Source organism: Tympanuchus pallidicinctus, unplaced genomic scaffold (genome assembly GCF_026119805.1).
Source record: "Tympanuchus pallidicinctus isolate F22 unplaced genomic scaffold, pur_lepc_1.0 scaffold20, whole genome shotgun sequence".
Taxonomy (NCBI): domain Eukaryota; kingdom Metazoa; phylum Chordata; class Aves; order Galliformes; family Phasianidae; genus Tympanuchus; species Tympanuchus pallidicinctus.
The window spans coordinates 4,771,445-4,795,124 of NW_026294722.1; the positions used below are offsets into that span (position 1 = coordinate 4,771,445).

Sequence of the window (23,680 nt, forward strand, 5' to 3'; positions counted from 1 at the left end):
ACACACGTTGGGCACGAATGCGTGAGTGTGCCTGTGCAGGGCTCCCTCTGCACAAAAGGAGGAGAGGAAGGTGCTAGAAGGAGCAATCCTGTTGTGGGTGAGCATGGCAGAGGAGGGGATGCCAGCACCCACAGCGAGGAAGGAACAAGTCAAGGAACGAGCCAAGGAGTTTGGGGAAGGTGGGATGCTGAAGAACATTCGCTCTTTTTATTCTTTTTGAGCAACACGTTTAAGGAGCAATGCATGAATAGCAGTGTTAGTGGGGATGTGCAGCATTTCTTCCTCTTTTGAAGAGTATGCAAGGGATACAAGGATTGAAGGTGAAAAGCACCATCTATGTCTTTGGCAGCACTGTATGTTGTACTTCTGCCTGTTGAGAGAAAAAGAAAGTGAGGGGGGGGGGAAGATGAACAAAAAGCTTTATGAACTGACCATGCACACTGGAGCATGAATATTGCTCTTAATGAGGAGAGACTTAGTCTTGTGTGCTTTCTTTGCACTGTAGATGTGGTTTAGTAGCACAGCATGCTAAGTCAGTGCTGAGTGGGATGGCAACCTCAGGTGCTCAGTGAGCGGTTGGGTCTCTGCATAGCATGCAGTGAGGCATTGCCCAGCCCTGTGTGGCTGAGACACGGTGACAAGGGACGGTGAGTGTTGTGCTGTGAGAGTGAGAGGTGTTGGGCCAATGTGGTGATGGAGCTGGGGATGGAAGCAGCAGGAGTCTGTAAAATGTCCAATGCTCCACACGTTCATGAGTAATGAACTCTTTGGATTTGTCCAGGAGATTTCCCCAGGTGACGGTGCCCAAGCTCAACATCTGTTTGGCAATTGCTAAGCTCCCTTCCCAACCTGCTTAGGAAAAGCATCTTGAGGTCAACCAGCAAACAAGAGATCAGTCTGCAATCTGCCTGGCCCTGCTTCACCTCCCATCCATACGTTCTTCTAATTGATTATTAAATCATATTTGCTGATAAGCATGAGATGTAGTATCTATTATACAGCTGTTAAACCTCAATTAATATGTTTTAATGATCAGTCATTTACTATGCAGTATACAATTAACACCCGGTACTAAGTCTTAAATTAAAAGCATGTTTAGGAGGCTAAATTTGAAGCACTGAACATAGCTGTGCTACAGTAACAGAGACAATTGCATTGGGTGGATGGTATTTCCGTGCTGTGGCAGGGCATTCAAGACTTCTTAGAAATATTGGGAAGGGCAATTAAGAACTCAAGGGTTTTCATGAGAAAAATGCAGCCCTGCACCAGGCTGCTTGGTGCTGCTGAGAGCTCCTTGCCTGTATGTCGATGTGTGCAATGGCAGCAAAAGCAGAAGCGTGTGTTCAGCTGCCTCCACAGAGGGACACGGGTGTTATTTCACCCCATGCCATCGCTGTTCCTCACTGCAGCTGCAGAGGAACCTGCAGAGACTTTCAAGTGCCCTGTGATTAAATAGAAAACTTCCTTATTTCTTTGTAAACCTGGTGAGAGAGCCAATATTTCTCAGCATCTGGCTGAGACCACGCATTCCCTTCAGCAGCAGCACGTGTAAACTGCAACTTCAGTACAGCTCTGTGTGCAGAGCGCGGTGGGTAGGAGTGATGCACTGCAAACAGTGCAGGGTGCTGGGGATGGTAGAGGCACCCACTGGTGACTTTCACAGCTCAGAGATGATGAAAAATTTGGATTTGAGGCTTGGTTTTTGGTGTTTTTTTTTTTTTTTTTTTAATTTGTATTTTCAGTTCATGTGAAAGAAGGGATTCAAAAGGGGCTGCTGCTGTGTTGGCCCTGAGCTGTGAGCCCACATCAGCTGGCAGGGTGCTGAGCACCCCAATGAAAGATGCAGTGTGTTGCTGCCTTGTCAGCTTAGGGTTCACTTCTCTCATGAAAAATGTGCTTGAGTGAAGATGAAGAAAAAATCCTACTCTCTTCATTTCTCTTTTCTTGCACGTGGGGGAGCAAATGAAGACTGATATGTTTTTCTTCTGGCCTTTCAGTTTAAATATGCAGCGATGCAGATACGAAGCAGTGAAGCCCTTTCCCCATCTGTTCCCCAGTACCCAGTCTCTCATCCCATTGCTCTGCTGCAGCAGCCATGTCCTTGGCACAGCCCTGGGGGCAGGTGTGCTGCCCACAATGCTAGGGATAGGGCCACCCTCCAGCCTCCTCCCACACCTCATCTTCTGTTCCTCTTCTGCACTCCAGAGTTTCATATGGGTTTATTTTTGAGGGGCCTTTCTGCTGTTCTTCATGGGGCTTTGTTGTTTTTGTGGCACATCAACACTTGCTCTCCTTGGGAAGTTAAATACACTCAACTGTGATCAGTGCTGAACTGCATGTGTTCTCCCTTCAAAGTATCCAACTCTCATTTGGACTTGATGGCCCTGACCCAAAGGTTTTGCAGATTTTGCCCAAGTCATGATGCTTTGGTTCACAACTGACCTTCCCCCGTGGCAGTCTCTGAAGGAGAGGAGGGGATGAACAGGCTCGAGGATTGAGAAAGAACCTGTTTCAGAAGAGGACGTGGTGATGCCTTGGGCTGGACTGTTGTAAACATTTGTGGGAAAATGACCTTTTTAATGAGGGAACCAGTAAGACAGCCAGTCCTGGACAGAGGATGGAGAGAGCAGGGGAAGGCTGAGTGTGAACATCAGGCAGGGATCTGTCAGACAGCAGAGCATCTAGGGCTGTTTCTCAAGGGGAACTGGATGCAAGTGCTCCTTGCTGGGAACATTGACTGTCCCAGCTCCCAGGAGGGGACTGCAGAATGTGTGGATCCCTCAGGGATCTGCTTGCCACAGGCAAAATAGAGTTCTGAAGGTGATGTCCTGTATCTCCCTCTGGGTGGTCCAGGCAGGGGTTAACAGAAGCATCCTTCGTGTAAGTGAGCTGTGTTTCTGCTGAATCCATGTCCGGAGGTGAGGGGAAAGGGCACAGTGCGTGCAAGCTGATCCCCTCTGGAGACCAGATGCATGTAAGCAGCACAGAGCAGGGGAAATCTGATTCGTGTGTGATGGAGCTGCCGCAGCCACCTGAGCCGGGCTGGGATGAGGAACAGGAGTGAGGCTGGAGATGCTGAGCAGGCTGGGAGCCAGCGTGCCATCAGTCTGGCTCATTCTTAGCCTACAACTTATGGAAATGTCTCCCTTCAGATAAGCAGACAGGCTGTAATGTTCCATGTATGTGTTATAGAAACCTTTCTTTTTCTTACTGAAATACACTTTTTTTTTCTTTTTTTTTTTTTCCTCCTCTGTTCTCCTTCCCTCTGTCCTTTCCTTGCTTCTTTCCCATGACTTCCTTCATTTGTCATCTTCTGCCTGGCCATCTGTGCCTCCCTGCTTCCTTTCCTCAGAGCTTCTCCAAAGCAGAACAATTCTTTCAGCAGCTCTTGCGTTTTGCTTCCAAGCCCTGTGCCCTCTGTGGAGGCCCAGTGCTTCAGACAGGGTTTGGAACAGGGTTTCCAACACTGATGTTTCTCCCATGAAACCTAGAAAAGTCCTCTCAACTTCTCTTCTGGCTTCAGAAGGGTTTTACAATTAATGCAAAAGGTAACTTTTACTGTCATCTCTCTTGGGCGCTACCTTGGGCTGGATGTCACTGTGGGATTGAGTTATCCCAGTCCTCCAGCACGTTCATCCTAAAAAGCACTGTGGGATGTGGTGGTTCCTCAGTGTCCTGTAGATAAAAAACAGACTCACATGGGGTTGGGTGTTTTCCTCAGTGTTTGTTGCGTGTTCTCCTACAAACTTCTTGGTGGAAGGGCAGCTCTGAAGATGTGGATGCCCCATCCCTGGATGTGCTCAAGGGCAGGTTGGAAGGGATCCTGGGCAGCCTGATTTTGTGGTTAGCAATCCTGTCTGTGGCAGAGCGCTGGAGCTGGATGATCTTTAAGGTCCCTTCCAACCCAAACTATTCTGTGACTCTATGAAGCTGCTCAGGGGGTGTCTTACACACACAACAACTTATCCGTGATACTGATCCTTTGCTGGAAACTTTTTTCAGATTTCATTCACTGCATGTTGGTTTTCTCCCTGCTTTTGCTTTGGGATCACCCAAATAATAGAAACACTGGGGAAGCATGGGAGCCTGTTAAGGCAGCAGACACAGAGCCCTAAGCTGCCCTGGACTCTTCTGCAGTCTGCAATGTGTGACTACTGCTGGGGATGCACTCTTCTCCTTTACTTTGCTGGCAGAAGATGAATGGAGCGGGGTTTGGAGAGCAGGCAGCACATTATTCACTGCTCAATGCTACAGGGAGCTGCAATTACAGATTGAAGGGAAAGGCTGGGGGTGGTGGCACCCAAAGTGACCCTTGTTTCCCCAGGTGAGCTGTGATGTTGGGGACTCACAGTCCTGGGGCAAATGCTTTCCATCTTGTTACTGCAAGCAGGAAGGGAAGCCTCGCATTTGTGGGCCATCTGTGTGCTGCAGGACTGGCACCTACCCTTTGGATGTGTTTGAGGGAGGGAAGGTGCCAAGAGTCTGCTTGTAAAGTATGTGCTTCCCATTGTGTTTCCCTGCCGTGCCTCTGGGAGCTGTAACTTGGGTATCCCCATTTTTGCGTCTTCCTGACCCCATATTCTTCTTCCTCTCTCCAGAAAATGAGTTTCGGGGTGAGCTGCTGAACCAGAGGTGGACCTGTGGGGAGAAGATCAGCAGCTGCGAGGGAGCCACCAGCCTGCACGGCACGTGCATCAAGGTGAGCCCAAGCCCCATGCGCATCCTTTTTTGGGACAGTGGCAGCAGGATGAGGGCCAAATGCTGCTCCAACCCTCCTGGACCAGCTGGGCTGGGGGAGGAATGCAACTTCACTCCCAGGAAGGGAAGGATCTGGAAGTCCTTGTTTGAGTTGAATCTCCTGCATGGGGTGTGCAGACAGAGAGGCTTCCAGCTGTCAAGATTTGGCGTCGAGGACAGATATTTGCATTTTCCCTTCCTCCCTGGTCTCATCCTTCAAGGACAGCTCAGAGCAGGATACTGAGGTTGGTCTCAGGGCTACAAAAATGAGCTCTTTTTCCAGTTTGGTTGGAAGAAGCCTCGCGCAGGCCAGGTGAAGCCACAGGGACAAGTGGGGCATTCATCCCACCGCCCACTGCCAGCTGCAGCTGTGGCTGATGAAAGAGGTCCAGGCAGCACTGTCAAACCTAGCACAGAACTGCTGCCAACAGATGAGGAAGCTTTAATTAAGCACAGAACGGGGCTGCTCATTACGCAAATGGTGCTTCCTGCCCCATTTAGTTCCTGGGTAGCAAGGCGCAGCATTCAGGACAGACAGACCCATGTGGGTGGTGGAGGATGCCCTCCTTGGGCGACTGATGTTTGGGGGTGTAGGAAGAAGAGGGGTAAAAAAACCAAGCCATGGGGAAAACCCCAAAGCAGCAGAAATCAGCAGAAAGTGCACACATCCTTCATGGCTAACAAGCTGTCAGCTGCGTGCAGGTGTCGCCAGGAATGCTTGCACCTTCTTAGAAAGCAGCGTAAGCAGTTGTTGCTATATTTAAAACCTCCTCAATTAAGGCTTTTCTACTGAACCTGCCAAATAAGCACTTAGATGGGATTTAATAAGATTGTTGTATGTTAATAAAGTGATGATTACAAAAGGTAATGTGCCCAGTACCTGGTGCTCATCTAGCGCACTGCCTTTGCCAAGCACGTTGCTAATGTTAACCATTTCTTGCAGCCCTGTGCTCTGCTCAGCTGTACTTCAACACGGTGTAAATGGGAGTGGGCATCAGAAACAGGAGCATCTGGGAATGCTGGGGACCAGGCGCCTGCAGGTGTTGGTCTTGGCACAAATTGGGTTTTGTAGGACCACCAGATAAATAGATATTTATTTGTAGCTGTGGCTCACAACCTACAGGATGTGCAGGACAAGGACAGCGGGATACAGGGTGCATTTACTTATTTCTGCTTCTCAAGAATTCCGGGCACAGGATAGCATTTCTCTTGCCAGGTCTGAAATAGGATCTCTAAGGGTGTCAGGGAGGGGTGCTCCATGCACGTACCCAACTGCACCTGGCATGCTTGCACTCATCCTGGCCCCAGTGGCTGGCAGGGAAATAAATCTTTTCCTCCCAAATCCAGTTTTCCTGAACCCTGGCAAGCTCCCTGGTGCAGTTAAGGCTGGTGGTGCTAGGATAGGGGCTGCCAGAGTCCTCTTTGGAGATGTGCTCACCATCTCGCTTCAGCAACTGCCTCTTGGGGATGATTTCATGAAAATGGCAACTTATCCTGATGTCTGAAAACAATGGGATTGAGGACTTGTGATTTTTTTTTTTCTTTTCTTTTTCCTCCCCTGTCCCTCCTCTTTTGGCATAAGAGCAGTTTGCACATACTGAGCCACTTAGGTCCCTCTGCACGTGAAATGGCGTTTGGATTGCCTGTCGTAGCACTTTCAAACAGTCAAGAGGAAAGTGTATGTCGACTTAAACTGCTGCATATGAAATCAGCCTGAATGCCAGCGCTGTGCAGCTGGGGCTGTGTCAAATGTGATGCTCGGAAGCATCTCTTCTGCTCCGCTTCACTCGTGCAAAGGATGCTGCTACTACAGCGACAGAGCATTAGCACTCTGTAAATGTTTAATTTGCAGAGTTCTTTTGGTGTCGTGTCTTTTTTTGCATGTGTATGGGATCAGACCCTTTTTGCAACTGAAAAATGATAGCACAACTTCAGGAGGATGTTTGCAATGCGGCTGCATTTTGAGGGAGGTGGAAGCTGTGTTTTCTCTTTCACCTGAAGATGTCAAGGCAACATCCTCTCCTGGCTGAGAGCAATGAGCAGGGCATCCTTTCTCAGGCAGACAGCATTTTGTTCAGTTGAGAATGAGGATTGCGGTAGGTGGGATGAAAGGAGGATTTAAATCAAGCAGCAGAGGGAAAAACTCTGCCTCAGAGTTATAAAATAGCAGCTGGGAGCTCCTGGGCTGGTGTGGAAGCTTTCAGCAACATTCAGCTCCTTGTGAAAGCAGAGGGAGGCTTTTGAGACAGCAGTTTCTTCTTCTGTCCTTTTTTATTTTTTTTATTTTTTTTAAGATTAGAATCTGGAGAAAGTGCAGCAGGATGGTCTTTGCACTTCCTGCAGTGAGTGCTGATGCTGTGGCCCTTTATAGGGAGTGAGGGGACGTTTGGTCACCCAGGTCCAAGTGTCTCCATCCATGTGCAGCTTCCAGTAGCCCTTTCTGAAAACTTAAAAGGCAAAGGGAAGAGAAATCAGGACAAGCCACTCAAATCCATCTTTACTGTTGGATGGATGCTGAGGGGTAGTTTTGGTGCCCCAGATTTCCCCCATAGTCCTCCGTGCAGTCATCCAGGCAGACCTTGGTGTCACATCCTTTACTCTTGGGGTTTGTTCAGGCTCGTGATCCTTGGCAGGGAAGAGAGTTCAAATCAGCAAACTGATCTTCACTGTTGAGAGCTAGAAGGAGCTTGACTGTTGGAACAAGGCTGGACATGGTGGAAGTTTCCTATGAACCGTCCTTCTCCCTTCCCTTAGCTTGCCCTGGCTTTGAACCCAGCTGTAAAATAGGGCTGTGAGAGCTGGACTGTTCTCCTGCAGAAAAATGTTAGTACTGCCTGTTCCCTTGAACTAGAGAAGGGGCTTTTTGGAGCTGGAAGAGGGAGAAGACCAAGTAGAAAACCACTTTTTGACCTTCATGCAGGAGAAACATCATATCTTCCTTCATTTTCCTCCTGCTCTACCTGCTGCTGAGAAAATCTAGCTTTGGTGGTTTTTCTTAAAACTTAAAATAGAAGCTCCCTCTGTCTGTCCCTCAGACACAGCTTCTTGCAAATGGCATTTTGTGATATCCGCAAACAAGCACCGATGCTGCTTTCAGAGCAAAATAAATATTCCTGCTGAATCCTCACCTCCCTTTGTCCGGCTGAGGGCTTTTTCAGCGTGTTTATTTTCTCTGAGCTCCGTGCTGCTCTTGAATACATATAAAGTATTACTGCTGACCTTGGGGAATTTCAGCATGGCCCTTAATGGGGTATTTGCATAGAGCTGCCAGAGCGCAGTGCACCTGGGTGGCCGAGCTCAGGAGGCTCCAGAGGTTTTATGCTACTGCTGTGGTCTTCCTTCTGAAAATAAATGTGTATTAAGATAAGGGAAGATGAAAATATCAACTCTGTAGATAGTCTGTAAAAAAAATTATATGTCAGCTCTGTTGTGCTGCTCCCGCACTGTGTTGCTGTGATCCTGGGAGCAGAGCAGGACTGCAACTGTGTGAGGAGGATCTTAAAATTCACACAGCACTTGGGTTAAACTGGCTTTTGAGTTTCTCTCTCTGAGCCCTACTGATAGGCAGCATCAGGATGCCATCAGTGTTGCCTGTGTTATGCCAAAGAAGGATTCTCTGTGCAGTGAGAAACAGTTCCTGCACCAAAGGACCTTTGGAGAGAATAGGGCAGGAGGAAAGGCATCAGGCTTGGCTGAGCCACAGTATGAGCATCCTGATCCCGTGTAGGATCTGTTGTCTGCTTGGTCCAAAGGAAGAGGGGTGGGAGACCTGCTGGAGGCTTCTAAAGCGAGAAGGAGCTGTACAGACCTGCCTCGTCCTAGCTGAACTCATGTACTCAGGGGCCAGCATCTGGTAGCAATCATTTCTTTCCAGATTTCCTTTCTAATTGCTTGTTTTCCATTAAGAGATAAAAATAATGAAATCCAGAGAGTTTCTCGACCCAGCTGTTAGGCGAGCAAGAGGGAGAACAAATGTGGCTGCCCCAGTGATCTCCAAGTCTGCAAACACGCTGTGTGAGCTGAAGTTTCACCCTGCAGTGCTCTGTCCACAGGGCTTCTCAATGAGAACACCACAGGGCAGTGGCTTCCTGCAACCTCCTGCACCTGATCCTGAGAACCTGAGCTTCAATGCTTTCCCTTTGGTCCCTTCCTCTGGGCTGTTTTCATGATGTGTGAACCGGCTCGGTTGCCCTCAGCCTGCCCTGTACTGACTCTAAATAATTTATCATTGGGAAACCCATATTGCCAAGGCACCAGCTGAAGGCATGCCAGTCCCTGGGAATGCTGTCAAAAAAGGAAATACAACCACCAAAAAAACATTTCTCTCTGAAATTCATTTTGGGATAGCATGAGCTCCCAGCAGTCACGTGTAGCATTGTCTGTGCATGGCATTAGCGAGATGCTGAGTATTGGGCGGCTCTGAAAGGCTCATAAATGTAATGAAGTCCCTTTGACACCTGCTCCTCTCTTCACTTTAAGCATGAACTTCTGGTCTTTAGGGAGTTGGGGCTTTAAAAATAGAAATTATGGTAATTGGCTGCTGTGTTATTGGGAAGATTGTAATAAACGTGGAGCATTACACCGTGGTGCCAGGAGCTGAATGCTGACAGGATGCATAAATTGCTTCAGGTTTTGATTTATTTTTTTTTTCTTTTTTTAGGATTTTTTTTTTTCTCTCTCCCATCTTCCTATCCTGTAAATCACATAAATTGCTGTGTTGGTGCAAGTTGCTGGAGGGCTATGGCAGAGGGGTTCTTACAATGAGGGGCTTCCAGCCATGCTGCCCCATTGGCTGGGACTTCTGTCACCTCCTCCTGCTTGCCCAGCAACCAGCTAGGAAGAGTTTTGAGGTGCATGTGGGAGAGGGGCAGCACACGCTCTCCACATGTGTCCTTTCCTTTCATGTCTCTCCTTCATGTGAGTTTGCTTTCAAACTTTCTCATTTGGAGCTGGCATAGGAGCTGGCTGGATCCAGCTTGAACTTGTAGAGGATGCTCCAAAGGGCACGTGCTGAAGAGCATTTGTTATTGTTAGGTCAAATCCCCTGTGGAAGCAGTCTTCTTCTTTCTTTCTTTCTTTCCCAGGAGAAAATGTCCCATAGAGTCATGTTCTGCATTAAAGCCAAAATCACCTCCTTCCCAACCTGTTAGGTTTCTGTTCAGTGCCCTTCATACTGCCATTCTGCCTACCCTGTTGACTCAGATGTTGTGAATGTGACACCTTCGTAGTAGAACATAGAATCATAGAATGGCTGGGTTGGAGGGGACTTTAAAGATCACCCAGTTCCAAACTCCCAGCAGTGGGCTGGTTGCTACCCAGCAGATAAGGCTGCTTAGGGCCCTATCCCTGCTGGATGGCTGCACAATGAGATTTGGGCAACCTTCATCCAAGCAGCCACAATCCCCCTGGGCAGGATAGGAGTAATGCATTAAATCAGCTCCCTAATCCCTTTGGCAACTTCACAAGTGAAATGCATCCCATTTCTGCTATCCTGGCCGCATCGTGTCCCCTTGCCTGGACACCCTCTGCCTTTGCTACCAGTTCTGGTTATGACTAATTTCAGCTCTCCCACCCACACCATGGGATGGGGGACTGTGCTGCAGCCCAGCGCTGGCTGCATTTCAGCCTTCCTCGTGGCACGCTGTGATGTTTAATTAATAGGAAGTGCTTTGAAGTCCGCAATGTTACTTATTCATGCCCGTGTTCCCTGCAGACCCTCCTGTTTGATGTCCACGTTATGCAGAGGTTATTTCGATGCACCCTCTGTGCCATATCTGAGCACAGAGGAGAGGTTGCTCTTTAGTGCGTTACATGAAGGGTCACCCTTCCCGGGCACGGGATCAGCTCCACCAAAATACAGAGCATTCTGAATGCTGAAATCTGCTGGCTGCTCACAGAGGTTTTGGGTCACTTGTTTTGGTGTGAATCCTGAGAAATCTGTTCTGATCTTAGCAAAAGGCTCTTAGACCCCATGGCTGTCGTTGATGGGGCTGTTCCAACTGTGTGCTCTCTACCAGCGGAGAGTCCTTCCTGTGTCCTAGGATGTGGAAATTAGCATCAAGTTGCCTTTAAAATGAATAACTTCGGCTTCAACACTACAAGCAACGCAAGAAAGGGCTGTTTCAGCTATTTACAGAGAGCTACAACTACACGGGATAATTGCTTCTGGCGATAATTTTCATGTTATCTTTACACAATTACCTTCTATTTCCATTCCAGATGAGTTTAGAAAACGATGAGAAGAGAGCACGCACACGATCGAAGTCCGTCAGAGGTGAGCAGCTGGCTATCCCCAAGCTCCCTGCACTTTGCTTGTCCACAAAGGGCTTTGCTTTGCCAGGTCCGTGCTGGGTGGGGTCTCTTTAAATTACCACCTATGCCTCCTCTCTGCCTCTGATGAGCTTTGTCTATGAGCCTTGAAAAACTCTCAGCCACAAACGTTGTATGGCTCCTCGTAATATTTAACCCTCCTTCCCTTTTTCCATCATCTCCTGCACCTAAGGGGGAAAAAAAAAAAAAGAGCCAAAGAAAAAAAAGGCAAAAAGCAAAAACCCCTTTGCATGCGTTGCTTTATGGGATGGCAATTGCTGTAGCTTCAGATCAGCTCCCAGGGCTTTCATCATGCACACTCTGCCAGCAGCTTTGAAGTTGCACATCTGAGCGTGCCTGGCAGAAGTAGTGCATGCTGCAGAAGCAAACAGGGCTGTCTGCCGGCAGGGACGTGAGGACAGAGAACTTGTTAATGCAAAGCTTGATTGCTTGTTATTTTCCAGCGTTAAAATATGTGCAGCTCTCTCATCCTGTGCTTTCTCTCGGGGAGGAGGTGAGGTGCTGTGATGCAGAGCGTGGCGCATTGCCTGGGTGGCCCCACGGCCTCACAGCACTCTTGCAGCTTTTATTCCTTTTTATGGCTGCTCAGCACCCTTGCAGCTTTTATTCCTTTTTATGGATGTGGATTTGATTAATTGCAAAGGTGGTCAGATGGGAAGAATGAATGGGGCTGGCCTATATGGACGGGGAGGCTGCAGCTTCACCCCTGTGGCTGTGCCAGACCAGCCCACTTTATCTTGGTCCATATTTCTCCCTGCATTCTTCAGCATATTTTAAAAGTTAAAGCAAAACCCACTTGTGCTGAGTCAGGCTGGATTATGTGGGTCTCATTGTTTTGTTGCACCTCCATAAAAGCTCTCGCTCAGTTTGCTAATGAGAGTGGCCTGATTCTATTTATTTTCTCACAACCTGCTATCACCACACTCCAATCTGGGTTTCTAGATGTGAAAAGGTAATTTACTGTATGCACCGTGGGACTTGCCCGTGCCTCCAGTTTGTTGAAGCTTGTGAGTCATCCCACTGGGAGCTGGATCCCAGGAAACCCAATTAGCTCAAACAAATTGAGCAAGTGTGTGATAGTTTTTTTAGCCTGGGCAAATTTAGCTCATGTTGTGTTGTTTTTTTTTTCCTCCTGATTGTTTGGATTCTTGGCTGGATGGGAGGTTTACAGCAACAATGTGATGTTGTATGTTGTTGCTGTAAGCCGTGGGATGTCCTCCTATTGACAACGAGGGATAATCCCCAACACCCCTAGCAGATATTGTCTGCCCTAAAAGCCATGTCTGTGTGATAAGGGAGAAAAATGTGCCTGATGATGTGACAGAAGTAAAAGTGGTCACCGCAGCAAATTAGCAGTGAACTATGCAAAAAGTAATTAAGGAGCATATTCTATAGACAAACAAGCTGTGAGAAAGCAGTCCTTGCTTGCAGGTACTTGAGTCTTGTGCATGTAAACCAGTATAGCACAACTGACTTAAAGTTTCATTTAAAGAGAGAGGTAACCCCTGATGCTGCAAACACATGTTCATGTGCTCAAAAGCAGGCATGAGCATTTCCAAGGCAAGTTCATGATTTCCAGCAGGCTGGCATGCAAGAAACGATGGCAGAGATTTGTCCTTTCTTTCCCAAATGGGAGGCCTACAGAGGCAGTAGATCTAGGAGAGCATCGCCTGCCAAGGGAGGTGCCCTGCAGGAACTCGGGTACCATGAGAGTTTCTGACTGTATCTTTGTTTCCCTTGCTGTCTCCTACTCTACACCCAGTGCCCACGGAGCTCATCAGCCAGGAGGTGAGGTAAGAACCCTGCTCCTCCTCCTCGGTGCTGGTGGGAGGGATGCAGAACACTGTGCTGGGCTTCCACTGCTGCTAACCAGGCTGGGACCTGGTGTGGGGAGCCAACGTGTGGGGCTGATGGGTGGAGGTCTCACTGCATGGCTCATACGGGTGGGCACGTCGCTGCAGCCCAAGTCTTTGAGGCATCACTTGGTCAACACGTGCTGGAGGAACCACAGGGGCTGAAGGGGTGAAAAGGGTTGTTAGAGTTAGGGCAGTATGGTTAGGTTGTGGTTGGACTCCATGATCTTTAAGGTCTTTTCCAACCTGAGTGATTCTATGATTCTAAACACAAGCTCTGGGTGTGTTGCATTAGTCTGAAGAACCTCCATCTACCTCAGCAAGGCCTGATGTCCACGCTGAATGTTACAGGATCACTAGGGACAGAGCAGAATCTTTTAGTGTATTTTGTCCCCAGACAACTCTATGCACCATCACTTCTCAGGCCAGATGCTCGTCCTTTGGCCCCAAGTGCCTTTTTGAGCCACTGAGGTCCCATTGTCACTCATTTATCAGCGCTGTGTGCATACAGCACCAGCCAAAAGAGCTGGAGCCTTTGTGGCCCTACAGAGCTTCTCATTATAAATAACAGCCTCCCCCGCCCCTCTGCTGCCTTTAAACCTTGCATAGGGGCTATGTGAGAGGTAGGAGTCTTTAACCTGAGCAGGCACTAATAGCAGGGGCTGCCTTGCCTAGCAGCTCCGTCAGAAAGCCGTGCATGTCAAAGAGTAATTGGACCTTAACCAACCCAATTTCAGAGCATTTCTGCTCCTCCACTCCCCGATGACTCTGGAGAGCTGCGGAGTGAGCGGCGGGCACACCACTTCTCCAACTTTTATTGCTGAACACTTGAGTGGAGGTGGTAATTGGAGCAGGTGACATATATAAGGGGCAGGACAGAGTGCTCCACAAAGCCATCTCTGCAGCTGTCACCTAATTGCCTGATTAACTGGACGATTAATCGACTAATTGGAAGCAGGGCATGGTCTGCATAACAATAAGCGGCCCCTTTGTCAAACACATGAAGGCTTCAGGAGGGGGAGAGCAGGTCGGGCAGTGGCTGCGGCAGGGAAGGAGAGTGGCTTCAATAGACCCCAAAACCCCTTTCTGGTTTTGGGATTCCTGCCAAGCTGCACGAAACCCCACAGGGGACAGAGGTGTGGGGATGGGGAAGCTCTGGCCCAGAGCATCACCTCTGTAATGCAGCTTTTTAAGGGATTAAATGAACACACTGGAGACATCCCAAATTGCCACCTGCTACGGAAAACCCCGCTCTGAGCCGCCCGACTTGTTCTTTTTTATTATTTACTACAGGCTTCATTTCACCACATTAAAAATGAGGTGGGGGAAATCAGCTTTAATTGATTCAGGAAAGCTTCTAAGAGCCTGTAACATCTTCATCAGAGCCGTCCTTGTTTCCTGCTGAATGAAGCCTTTTTCGGGCACATCGCTGGTGCCATAAACACTGCTCTGTCTTCTGCCTGCGCTCACTTCAACGTGTGTCTGGGGCACAGAGCAGCCTCAGTTGGGCCTGAGGGTAATTAAAATGAAATAGACTTGGAGATCATCAGCAGAAAGGGAAGCTGCCAGTTGTGCACGTCCCGGTTTTGGGGTGAATTATCTTCAAATGTGACTATTTGGGCTGTTCATGGTGTTGTGTAGGGCCAACCCATTAACAACCCAACCTGCTGGTGCATGGAACACTACTACTTCATCAGTGAGCTCCCATCCACCTCATACCAAGCTTTTTGTAAGGGCTGGGCTTTGCTGAGAGCAGAGATTCTGCATCCCCAAAGCCTGACCTCACTCTATTCAGTGTCACCCCATGTCTTTTACTCCTAGCCTAACAGGCTGGCTGGATCCCTCTGGGCTTGCAGTGCCTTCTCCCCTTGTGCTGTCACAAGAGATTTCATTAGTGCTTCCAGCTTCCTGAGCCAAGGGTGATACGGTGCTAAATGAGGTTATTAATCCTACACGTCTCCAGAATCCCTCAGACATCAGGCAAGTCACTTGGGCATCCTATAATCAATGCCGTAATCTGGTTTTGCCAGAAAATATTTGCTTTAATGCTTCTTATCTGAGGCCCTTCTTGCTTCTGGAGCTGGGATTAATTACCTCTGCAGGGCAAGCATGTGGCCCCGTGCCGAGGGATGCTAGCCCAGAGAGCCAGGGAAGAGCCAGAGTCTTTAACAAGTCCTATTCTGCTGAGCAGCAGGAACAAGTGCAGTGATTTGGGAGATCTGGACACATCCATCCCATCCGTTCCCCCAAAAGTGAGGCTGTGGGTGCTCTGGGGCAATGCCTCCTGGTGGCAACATGGCTAAAAGCTGAGCATCCTTCACCTATTCCAGCCTGTACTTCTCGACAGGACCCCAATGTCTTTGTGCCAAAGTGAGAGCACCACATTTGGTGTAAAAGGCTGCGGGGTGCAGGTGGGGAAGCAGAGAGCAGTAGTTGTCTGCTTTTTAAAGGCTTGCTCTTACACATGCAAATCCTTAATTAAACATACTCATAAAACTATAATGAACCATTCACCTAATTAAATGGGGTGAGTCATTTCATTAATTTTTAGCAAACTGCAAAGCTGCTCTCCTGCCCTCTTCACTTGGATTTCAAAGGGACAAGTTGCAGCATTTGAGGGAAATTATCTCCCCTTTTGTGGCTATTTTGTTTCTCGTGCACAGAACCTGTTTAACTGACCGTAGTTAATACACTTCTGATCGAAAGTGAATTCTCCCAGCCCTACTGCTGTTCTTGATGGTTTCTTGCTTCCTTCTCAAGCTGTCCAACCCCAGGCTGTAACGGCTCAGGACACATCCGTGGAAAGTATGCGAGACACAGAAGGTAAGGCTGGGTCGGAGGAAATGGGGGTGGAAAAATGCCAGCAAGCAACCCAAAGACACATGTATCCTGGTCTGGATGGTGCTTGGTGTTGGTTCATCAGTCCGGGTGGGTGTTGGGGCATCTCCTTCACCAGGCTGCCTTCATGCAGACCCCAAACCAAGGCAGCAGCACCTGGCTCAGGGGCTGGTTCTGTGTCCTCTGCCAGGTTTTGTGGTGACACTGGTGGCTGTTACCAGCAGTGGTGCTGTGCTGTTGGTCCTCCTGCTCTCTGGACAACAGCTGTCCACAGGCCAGGCTGGTGGCATGAGTCTGGCAAGTTTGCACTGCCTTCTGCAAAGCCAGTATCAGATGTTGCACGAAGTCAATGTTTGATAGCAGATTTTCTGGCTACGAAAGATTAAAAATACTAAAAAAATATATGCTTTTTAATATCCCGGTATTCACCCTGCTTGCCTTTGCCTATCTGGTTGAGATGCCCTAAACATGCCTTTCTCACTGGGGCAATGCCCCCTCTCTGCTTCTTAATCCCACCGGCAGTCTGCAAAGCTGCCCTCTAGCAAAGAAGAGGAAACTTCAAGATGCGGAGGCTGAACACCTGGTGTCGAAGCGCAAATCCCACCCGCTGAAGCTGGCCTTGGATGAAGGCTACAACGTTGACAGTGACGGCAGCGAGGAGACCGAGGTGAAGGAGGAGTCTGGCTCTGAGGAGTCAGAGGGAACGCTGGAGGAGGATGAGGCAGAGGCGGTGGAGCAGGAGGAGACCCACAGCCCCGAGCGGGCAGAAGGTGCTTTGTCATTATTGATTGCAGAGCTGTGTTCTGTAGATGAATAAAGGGCAGTGAGTGTTAATAACCAAGAGTTATAGCTTCTCTGAATCATGTACGATGATGGGTCCCGCAGTTATTATGTTTGGTGGAAGCACAGCAGCAGAGCTCTGGTTAAGCTGTGATGGCTTACGCACAGATTGTCTTGGAGTCTTCGAAGTGAGAGCTCTTCCATCAGGAATGCTCCCTGGGGAATGACTCCTGGAAAGCACAAAAGAGCTCTCTGCATGATGAGGATGGCAGCCTGCAGTCCTCCTTTGGTGCCAGTGGGCTCCCTGGAGCAGGAGCTGTACATCCATCCGCTCTCCAGAGGCAGGAGCAACAAGCAAACAAGCCAGATGTCCACCAGCGTCCTGGCATGGCATCACCGTACCATGCAGATCCCCTGTTTGGGGAGCACTGAGAATGCGGGGCAGGCAGCTGATGATGAGCTGGGAAACAGCTCATATCTGAGCACCACAAAAGCTCTCATGAGGAAATCTGCTTTTTATCTGCCATTCCCCAATTCAATAAATTAGAATGCACCAGGTGTATAACAGCAAGGCTCTAGTTTCAATTAAGCTTAAAAAAAGACAAAGAGATGTTTATAAGTGTATATCATTACTTCCCTTTATTTATTTTTTTTTTTTCCTTTTGCTTTTCTTCCTTTCCTTCTTTTCTTCCCTCCCTTTTTCCCTCCCTTCTTTCTTCCTTCTGTCTTCTTCCTTCAACCTTCTCAGAGAGAAGCCCAGCAAAATCAGCCCATTACGGACAGAAACCAGCAACAAGTACGTCTGGGCCCAGCAAGGCCAACTATAGCAACTACCAAGAAATAATCGCCAACTCTCTCCTAAACCTAGGCCAAATAGCAGAGGAAACCCTCGCCATCGAAGGGCAGCTGCCTGAAGCTGAGCTGCAGGTGTCCAAGCCGCCATCCAATGTTGTGCACCTGGTCCATGAAGATGCAGGAGAGGAGATCGTGGAGGAGGAGTGTGACAAGGAGATTATCATCCAGACTGAGGATGCAGAGGAAGTCATCGAGGTCACTAGTGAACGCAGCAGCGAGTTGTGTCCAGAGCACCAGGATGACGTGAGCTGTGAAGAGTCCTGCAAGCTGCAGAAGGCCATGCAAGCTGAAGCAGAGGAAGAGGATGAGGAGGATGAAGATGAGGATGAAGATGAAGATGAAGAAGAGGAAGAAGAAGAAGAGGAGGAGGAGGAGGAAGAGGAGGAGGAAGAGGAGGAAGAAATGACTCCCGAAGTGATCTGTGAAGAAGCTCCTCACACTTCTCAGGACACGCAGAAAAGTCACTGTGAAGGGCAGTTCAGCCCTAAACCCGAGTACTCTGTCATCGTGGAGGTCCGGTCGGATGATGACAAAGATGATGATGCCCACTCCCAGAAGTCAGCGGTGACTGACGAGTCAGAAATGTATGACATGATGACGAGGGGCAACCTGGGGCTTCTGGAACAAGCCATTGCGCTGAAGGCTGAGCAGGTGAAAATTGTGAGGGAGCCCAGCCGGCTGCCAGGAGAGCACGTAAAGCACTTCCAGGTCGACGAGAAGCAGAGCAAACCATTGGACAGCATCCGAAAGAGCTACTATGGCAAAGGTGGGGTATGGGGATGAGTCTCCATAACTGTTCTTCTTCCTATTGTCAGGGACAGACCTGCTCAGCTTCAGGATAAGTAGGCTGCTCACAACACATGCAGGGAATTTAGCCACAAATTCTCTATGCCCAGAGAAATTAGGACACAGATAGAGGGCAACAGTGAGACGTGCAAAATGACGGGGGGCTCCAAGTCTCAGCAGGGGAATCACATGGTTAAATTGCCTACTGGCCTTGAAAATCTTAGTCTGAACCATAGGGTTGGTATAAAACCCAGATGGAGCAAGGGCAGGAGTCCAGCCACAGCCAGTGAGGGGGTGGCATGTGCTTGATGTGCAGCTGAGCACAGGCTAGTTGAGTGAGTGACTCCATATCCCAGCTCAGTAGATGCTCAAATTGCTTTTCCTGTTTGTCTCCAGTGTTGCAGTTGCACTTTCAAATAAAGCCTCCAAACTCAAAGGTACCTCCTTCATCGACTGGAAGAGCGGTGGGAAGCATCCAGGACCATTTTTCAAATAAACGTTCCCAACCTTCCCACTTTTTCCCTTCCAAAACTGCTAACTTGCTTTCCACCATGCTTTCTCTAAAACCCTTAGATCCCTCAAGACCTGAGAAGCGAGAAATCAAATGTCCAACGCCTGGCTGTGATGGGACCGGCCATGTCACGGGGCTCTACCCTCACCACCGCAGCCTCTCTGGCTGTCCGCACAAAGACAGGATTCCCCCTGAGAGTGAGTACATGGTTGGGTGCCCAGTGGGATGACAGTTTGCTGGAATTAGACTGGAGCCTTATTTTTAAGGGGAGAATTTCACATCTGGTGGGTAGAGCCAACTGTAAGGCAATAGGCGCTCCAAGTAGCCCGAAATGGTGTAAATGTCTTGGCTGAGACCCCAGCAGAAGTCTGAATTAAGTTTTGGGGTGTAATTGAGTCTATGGCGTGGCGTAGTGCTTTTTTAAATCGTTCTGGTATGCTTTTCCCCATCAAAGTGGTAATAATCTTAACGGGAAATGCTATGGTGATTATAGGAAAGTCAGACCCTTCTTAAAGATTTTAGCACCATCCTGTGGAGAATGATGTCCCTTCTCTGAAAATCAAAGGTGCTCTAAAATCGACTGTTGCCCATCTCCAGAGGTGTGCTGAACAGTTCCCATCTTTACACTGAATTTCTTGTGCTTTCCTCTATTTGGGTTATCGCACTGGGGAGAAGGAGAAAGCACTCTTTCCTGGCATCCAAGCATGGTGGTGTTGCCATATGGCAAAGGAGAGGAAGTGCTCAGAATGTGGAGGACAGCTGATTTTCCTCTGCTCATTGCTGTAAAACTCACAAAGCACTGTACTGAGATTCTTCTCTTCTGCAGGAAGTATTTATCATCAACATAACAGATTTTTATGTACAGATACGTAGGGAGAGTTTATTTCAACCTCTCTACCAGCGTCCTAAATAGTTTTCCTTGTGCATAGGCATAAAAATAAATGTTTTATATTTATGATAATGGTATAATAGGCCAAAATAATAGAAAAAGAAAAAAAAAAGTGCCCTTCTTTATCAGTAATTTCAAATGTTGCAGACCTGCCATAAACAGAGAGCTGCAGGAAACAAGGAGGAAGCACAGCTATCTTCACACAGGCTCGTATGCAAGAAAAAATATTAATAAATAAATAACACAAGACTCGTGCTTCAGAAAGGCTTGCAAATCAAATTATTTTCTTTACTTTTAAGGTCAGCACTGCAGAAAGCAATAATCCTGAAGATTAAAACGTTCAAAAATCAAACAGGGGCTAGTCCTCAGGATAAAAGCGGAGATACAGCTTCAATCACTTTAAAACTACCTGAAACTGGGAGACTTAGCTCCAAAAACAGCAGCAGGCAGTGGGGGCTGGCTGGGGGAACTGCACTGCAATCAGCAAACAGGGAGGCAGCCCCGGCTGTGTGCCCAGATGCTAATCTAGTGCTGACCTGAGCAATGCTGCCTTGTAAATCTACTTTTCTCCACGCAGACAGATTCTAGTTGCAGGGTTTCACATTTCCTGATTTCTAGGAAGCCAAGACTTGATGACTTGGGTTTGTTTTTGTGTTGGTTTGTTTTTTTTTTTCTTCTCTCTGATTTTTATCATTTTTTGCCTCCCACTCCTTCTTGCCTTCCCTTGCTTGCTCCGAAGTCTTGGCGATGCACGAGAACGTGTTGAAATGCCCCACGCCAGGCTGCACAGGACAGGGTCACGTCAACAGCAACCGCAACACGCACAGGAGGTACCATCTTCCATTGCTGCACAGCCCCAGGGTCACCAGGTTTATTCCTACATTACAGCTCTCACTTTTGGAGGTGCTGTAAGCGGAGCAAGTGAAGAAGGGATGATCCTAATGGACGAGATGGCCGTAACGGTCTTGTCCAACCTTAATGGTTCTGTGATAAGGCAAAGAATAATACAGGACAGCAGGATAGAGCAGTGATTTCAGGTTGGATGTCAGGAAAAAAATTGTCCTTAGAAAAAATAGCCATGCATTGACATAGGCTGCCCAGGGAAGTGGTGGAGTTGCCGTCCCTGGGGCTGTTCAGAATGAGAGTAGATGTTGCATTGAGTGATATGGTTTAGTGGTATGGTGGTAATGAGTTGATGGTTGGGCTAGATGGTCTTAGTGGCCTTTCCAACCTTAATGATTCTGTGATTGGGCAGTGGGGCAAAGCAGTGTTGTGGGTGCAGGTAGAGGAGATGTGAAGCAGAGCGTGCCCATGCCCAGTGATGTTTGTGTTTGGTGGTGTGGCAGTTTGAAGGCTTTCTGGGATTTCCACAATATTTAGGCTGCCATTAGTCTGCAGTGCAGGTGATGTGGGAGTTTAGATGCTGCTGCTGTGGGACTTCAGCTCAGATGGGGTCAGGAGGGGATAGGTTGGGCACTTGATGTTTGGCTGCTTTGCTGCTGGCCAAGACTGATGGTAAATTAGGATAATACTAACACGGAAAACCTTAAAGGCAAATGTTTTTCTCATGGGTTCAGTGTAGCTCTGAGACTCTGGAGCAAGTGAAAATTTCCACGTATGTTCCTCACACTCTACTTTTTTTTTCTCTTTTTCTTTTAACTCACAGTTTATCTGGGTGCCCCATTGCTGCTGCTGAAAAATTAGCCAAATCACATGAAAAGCAACAAACCCAGTCTGGTGATCCTTCAAAGCCCAGCTCCAACTCTGACAGGATCCTCAGGTATGTGGGGTGGGAAGCAGAACTGCAGCAGCAGCCTGCTTGCTCCTGCTGTATCCTGATACTGCTGAGTCCTGTTATTATGATCATAGGTCTCGCCAAGGTGGGGAGATATTTAATTGATGATCCCAGGGAGGGCACTGAGGACAATGAATTGCTTCTGTAGCATCAATTAATGCTGAGGCTACAGGCCAAAGGGTTTTAGCAGTGCAGCAGAAGGCATTTGTGCCAATAGCACCGCAATGCAAACTGCAGGAGAATTATGGCTATTATATTAGCATTATAAGTAGGGTGGGCTCAAGGAGGGGGAGGAGGAGATTTAGGCTACCTATAAATCACTCAGTCGTCGTTTTGTGCAAGTCCATCCGCTTTCCTTCCTTAGCCTGTGCTCATTGCCAAAGCGCTCACATCTATTTTGTTATTTCGCCCATCTTTCTCTTCCTGGGAGAAAGGGCTGTCTTGCAGTAAGGATGTCCCTGATAGATTCCTGCTTTCGTAGCCAATGTGATTCATGAGGCTACAGATGGATTGTAATATGGTTAGTTATTTTGCAATGAGAGGAGGAGGTGAGGAACGGCAGCACTTCCACCGAGCCACCGAGGTGTGATTAATTTATTTATTTGCTCCCCAGGACTGCTGAACACCCCGGTGCACAGAGCTTGGTGCTTTGCAAAGGAAGGCCATTTAGGGTGATTACTTATTTATTTGCAGCAGAGCCCGCGATGGGCACAGCGTGCTCTGAGCGCGTCACGAGGATGCTCCATGCTCCAAGGAGCTCCCGCTCCGGGGACTCACTGGTGGAAAGAGGTCACAGGAAGGAGAATAACAATGGGCCATTTATATACAATTTATATGCAAGACAAATTGATTCATGATAGGCAACCCAGCAGAAGCAGGGCTTGAAGAGGGGCTCTGCAGGCAAGGAGAGGTTTGCTCGGTGTGGCCATGCATTGAGCTCACCGCTGCTGCAGATCTGCAGCACAAACTGAATCCCTGCACCTGTGTGCTGTCCTTTGTCATGGCACCCATAGGAGAGTGGCACCTGAGTGTGATGCCACTGGAAAAGGACTGCCACGCTGCAGCAACCTGCAAGAATATTTTGCACAAGATGGACATCTTAGTTTTTGGTGCAAAAAGAAGTTTAAAAGGGTGGGTGGGAAAAAAATAAAAGAAAAAAATGAAAAAGGAATCCAAGAGTCCCAAAGCAGGTGCAGACTTGCTGAGGGAGAACAAAAGTCATCGTCAACTCTTCTCTAACAGCCCTTGGGGACAAGGTGCAGCTGCATGTTCCCATCACATCAGTTCCCTCCCAGCAGCCCCTGCTGTGGGCTCCCAAGAAAAAGAAAAATCATTGGTGCTCGTTGTTTTGTCCTCAGGCCTATGTGCTTTGTGAAGCAGCTGGAGATCCCTCAGTACGGAAGTTACCGGCCCAACATGGTCCCAGCCACCCCCCGGGCCAACCTGGCCAAGGAGCTGGAGAAGTACTCCAAGGTCACCTTCGATTATGCAAGTTTTGATGCTCAGGTTTTTGGCAAACGCATGCTTGCCCCAAAGATTCAGACTAGCGAAACCTCACCTAAAGCCTTTAAATGTAAGTTGGGCACAGGGAAGGGCTGGGTTTTGTGTTCTCTTTCTTTCTTGGCATGTCACATGCCATGGGGTGACGAGTGAATCACTTTGGGGAGGAAGGGCTGAGCCTGAATGGGAGGAGAAATGGGTCCCCCATGACATATCCCTTTGGTGGGGAGAGGGGCACATGGAGAGCTTGGCCTTGGGGAGAGCTTGGGGGTTGGATTTGGTGGCGTCTTGAGGTCCCTTCCAACCCCTGCAATTCTGAGATTCAGCTTTGGGAAGAATCATGTTGAGCAGTGGGAACATTAATCTGAGCCACATCTGTAGGTGGGATAAGTTACACAGTTGTCTTCAGTCTGTCCCCACTGCTTTGCAGTTCATATCTATTGATCTGTCTTTTCTCATCTCGCTAAATGGATTATAGTTTTCCTCTCTTCCATCTTCTGTATGACCCATTCCACCCATTTGTCTTCCTGGCCGTGTTCTGCTCCCCGATCGATCACCTGCTCCTCACTGAGCTCACAGTGCTGCTCACAGTGCTGGGCAATGGGAGGGCAGGTGAAAATGCAATGGTCAGATGAACCCTCTGAGCCTGGGGTTCCCAGGAGAAGGAGAGCAGCACCAGGAGCCAGACTGCCCCAGCCTGGTTCTGTCAGACCCATGTTTAATTTCCCCTCCCCTCTGACTCCAAATGTACTCCTGAAGGCATCTTCCCGGGGAAGAAAAAAAATAAAGATTTAGGAGCTCCGTTT

General features: G+C 48.4%; 1 protein-coding gene across 6 annotated transcripts in view; it reads left to right on the forward strand.

The window, feature by feature from the left end:
• Window positions 1–23,680, forward strand: part of MYT1 (myelin transcription factor 1) — a 56,381-nt gene that overhangs the window by 14,459 nt on the left and 18,242 nt on the right. For 5 of the 6 annotated variants that reach the window (XM_052683977.1, XM_052683978.1, XM_052683980.1 and 2 more), the window contains 10 exons: window positions 4,599–4,699; window positions 10,957–11,011; window positions 12,830–12,860; window positions 15,681–15,743; window positions 16,281–16,528; window positions 17,287–18,159; window positions 18,753–18,887; window positions 20,319–20,409; window positions 21,246–21,359; window positions 22,733–22,947. In XM_052683977.1, the coding sequence (XP_052539937.1) occupies window positions 4,599–4,699; window positions 10,957–11,011; window positions 12,830–12,860; window positions 15,681–15,743; window positions 16,281–16,528; window positions 17,287–18,159; window positions 18,753–18,887; window positions 20,319–20,409; window positions 21,246–21,359; window positions 22,733–22,947 (1,926 nt within the window). The remainder of the gene's footprint in view (window positions 1–4,598; window positions 4,700–10,956; window positions 11,012–12,829; window positions 12,861–15,680; window positions 15,744–16,280; window positions 16,529–17,286; window positions 18,160–18,752; window positions 18,888–20,318; window positions 20,410–21,245; window positions 21,360–22,732; window positions 22,948–23,680) is intronic. The other variant, XM_052683979.1, reaches the window with a different exon arrangement.